Genomic DNA, 3,544 nt, shown 5'->3' with positions numbered 1-3,544 from the left:
TAGTGAGCTCATTTGAGAAAGAATTTTTCTTATCCAGGGATTTGGCAATTTGGGAAATGAAAAAGAGTCTCAGGGCAACTAGAGAGAAGAAGCATAATAACATTTGTCATCAAAGTAATAACTTGGGGATCCTGTTTTGAGAAAATTTATATTTACATATAAATTTATATTTTCTCAGATTGTAGGGAAAAACTAAGCTCACCATCACATAAAGCAGTAATAAAATTTCAAATATACCTCTGGCTATTGTCTGATTAATGTGGTTTTATTTCTCATCTGGGACTTCCCTGGTACTCACCTGGTGAAGAATCTGCCTGCAATGCAGGAGCCCCTGGTTCAATTCCTGGGTTGGGAAGATCACCTGGAGGAGGGCATGGCAACCCACTCCAGTATTCTTGCCTGGAGAATCCCCATGGACCCAGGAGCGTGGCGGGCTACAGTCCATGAGATCACAAAGAGTCAGACACGACTGAGCGACTAAGTATATAGCACAGCACATTTCTTACCCCAGTAAGGTTTTATGACTTTTCCAAGTGTGAGAGTCAGAAAGAGATCAGTATAAGAACACCACTAGCTCCACTAACATTCTAAGAGGAGGAAAAGTTATTACTATTATTTGAAAGAACATTTTGATGTTTTAAAAAAGAATTTGTAGTTGTGATGTTTTCATCCCCATCAACTGTTTTAAATTTAAAATACTTAAGATAGTTTATTAGGTATAGAGACAGCAGTGTGGTGAAATACTTAAAGAGTTTCTTCCTATTAGAGTTAACTTAGGAAGATAAAAGAAAAGTTGTACAAAAATGTAGAAGTTCACAACCAGAGAACATAACAAGCTGCAATGTACTCTGAATTACTGGGAGGAAAAAAAAAAAAAAAAAAAACACTAATGACAAATCTTGTAAAAAAAATAAATGCTTGACTTATAGACCATAAGTGATAGGTGGCCTTAGTATTTAATAATCTAATAGTCCAAATATGGCACACATCTGATCTGGGATTGCATAGAACAGAAACACTATTCCTTAAAACATATTTGTCTCAGCAAGAAATCCTGGGCTGGAAGGACTGGTTCTCATTAAAGATTGTCTTCCTTTATTATCTTGTCTTTTTTTTTTAAGTGATGCTGAACCAAACTTCAATCACTGAATTTCTTCTCTTGGGAATGACAGACATCCAGGAACTGCGGTCTTTTCTCTTTGTTATTATTCTTATAATTTACTTTGTCGGTGTGACTGGAAACGGAGCCATCCTGATAGTCGTCATCTCTGATCCAAGACTCCATTCTCCTATGTATTTTTTCCTGGGAAACCTGTCATGTCTAGATATCTGCTACTCCACGGTGACTCTGCCAAAGATGCTGGAGAACTTCCTCTCTACACACAAAGCAATTTCTTTCTTGGGATGCATAAGCCAGCTTCATTTCTTCCACTTCCTGGGCAGCACAGAAGTCATGTTGTTGGCTGTGATGGCCTTTGACTGCTTTGTTGCTATCTGCAAACCACTTCGGTACACTGTTATCATGAATCATCAAGTCTGTACCCAGATGGCTGTCACTGTCTGGATCATTGGTTTTTTCCATGCCCTGCTGCACTCAGTAATGACATCTCGCTTAAACTTTTGTGGTTCCAACCACATCCATCACTTCTTCTGTGATGTTAAGCCATTACTGGAGTTGGCCTGTGGGAACACTGACCTCAATGAGTGGCTACTTCACACTGTCACAGAGGCCATTGCCATGGGCTCATTCTTTCTAACGCTTCTCTCCTATTTCTACATTATTATCTATCTTTTCTTCAAGACTCATTCTTGCAGCATGCTTCGTAAAGCACTGTCTACCTGTGCCTCCCACTTCATGTTGGTTGTTCTTTTATTTGGCCCTGTTTTTTTCATTTACATTCGTCCTGCCTCAAATAGCTCCATGGACCAGGACCGGACTGTTGCCATTATGTACAGTGTGGTCACTCCTGTGCTAAATCCACTGATCTATACTTTGAGGAACAAGGAAGTAAAGGGGGCCTTGAGGAGGGTGATCAGAAGGAGTCCCTGACTTGAAGAAGTCTAGAGAACTCTTAGAGGCATAAATAAATAAGCAATGAGACAGTTGAGATGTGACATAATACTGCTACTCAAAATTGCTTGCCATATATATTACTTTGCCAACAAAGGTTTGTCTAGTCAAAGCTATAGTTTTTCCAGTAATCATGAATGGATGTGAGAGTTGGACCATAAAGAAAGCTGAGCACTGAAGAATTGATGCTTTTGAACTGTGGTGTTGGAGAAGACTCTTGAGGGCCTCTTGGACTGCAAGGAGATCAAACTAGTCAATCCTAAAGGAATATTCATTGAATATTCATTGCAAGGACCAATGCTGAAGCTGAAACTCCAATACTTTGGCCACCTGATGCAAAGAACTGACTTATTGGAAAAGACCTTGATGCTGGGAAAGATCGAAGGCAGGAGGAGAAGGGGACGACAGAGAATGAGATGGTTGGATGGCATCACTGACTCGATGGACATGAGTTTGAGCAAGCCTCGGGAGTTGGTGATGGACAGGGAAGCCTGGTGTGTTGCAGTCCATGGGGTCACAAAGAGTTGGATACTACTGAGCGACTGAACTGAACTGATACATGTACATAACAGAGGGAATAGTATAAAGGAAAAATAACTGGGAAAGTCTAGTCTAAGGCTCAACAATACATTCTTAGGTAATAGAAAGTAAATTTGAGCAAATGGAATACTAGCCATGGAAGTCTAATGCTGAATTTGTTTTTGAGATATTAGTTGATAAAATTGATTTGTTATATATTGTAATAAGCTCTTCTCTGAATTTAGTTATAGAAATATGCCTCTATTGCCCATGTAGTGTGTAAATAGGTTGTTTTTAAGCCTATCTGTATGACCCCTCCACATTAGCACATTTTAATGTGAGAAGTAAAATTATGACGCTTTCAGATTTTGAAGATTTTAATTTAGGAGCATAATTACTCAGTTAGAGAAGTAAATGTTAGCTCATATGATTGAAGAAGGGGAATTTTTAAGAGGTAGTCATGATTTCTTGTTATCCAAGCAAAGAAGCAAAATAATAATAATTAAAGAAAGTGAATTACAATGAAGCTGAAATTTCAATACTTTGTCTACCTGATGCCAAAAGCTGACTCATTTGAAAAGACCCTGATGCTGGGAAAGATTGAAGGTGGGAGGAGAAAGGGATGACAGAAGATGAGATGATTGGATGGCACCACTGACTCAATGGACATGAGTTTGGGTAAACTTCAGGAGTTGGTGATGAACAGGGAGGCCTGGTGGGCTGCAGTCCATGGGGTTGCAAAGAGTTGGACATGACAGAGTGACTGAACTGAACTGAATCATGAATTAACAGAAAACAAACAATGGTTCATCTAAGGAGTATGGGAACCACTATTTTCAGAGATTTTCAGAAGTCATAGGTCAAACAGTCAAGGATTACTGTGAAATATTATTTAAAATGGAAGCAGGTTGACAAAGCCAAGGATATCTTTTCCTTATTTGTGGCTTACTTTTT

At 39.0% G+C, this 3,544-nt stretch overlaps 1 protein-coding gene across 1 annotated transcript; it reads left to right on the top strand.

The window, feature by feature from the left end:
• Window positions 1–1,123: 1,123 nt before the first annotated feature.
• Window positions 1,124–2,050, top strand: LOC136151810 (olfactory receptor 12D2-like). The gene has a single exon (XM_065913233.1). The coding sequence runs from the start codon at window positions 1,124–1,126 to the stop codon at window positions 2,048–2,050; it is 927 nt and encodes a 308-aa protein (XP_065769305.1).
• Window positions 2,051–3,544: the final 1,494 nt, after the last annotated feature.

Source organism: Muntiacus reevesi, chromosome 20 (genome assembly GCF_963930625.1).
Source record: "Muntiacus reevesi chromosome 20, mMunRee1.1, whole genome shotgun sequence".
NCBI classification, from domain to species: Eukaryota; Metazoa; Chordata; class Mammalia; order Artiodactyla; family Cervidae; genus Muntiacus; species Muntiacus reevesi.
Note: the sequence above shows the minus strand (reverse complement) of the source record. Positions and strands in the feature narration are given on the sequence as shown.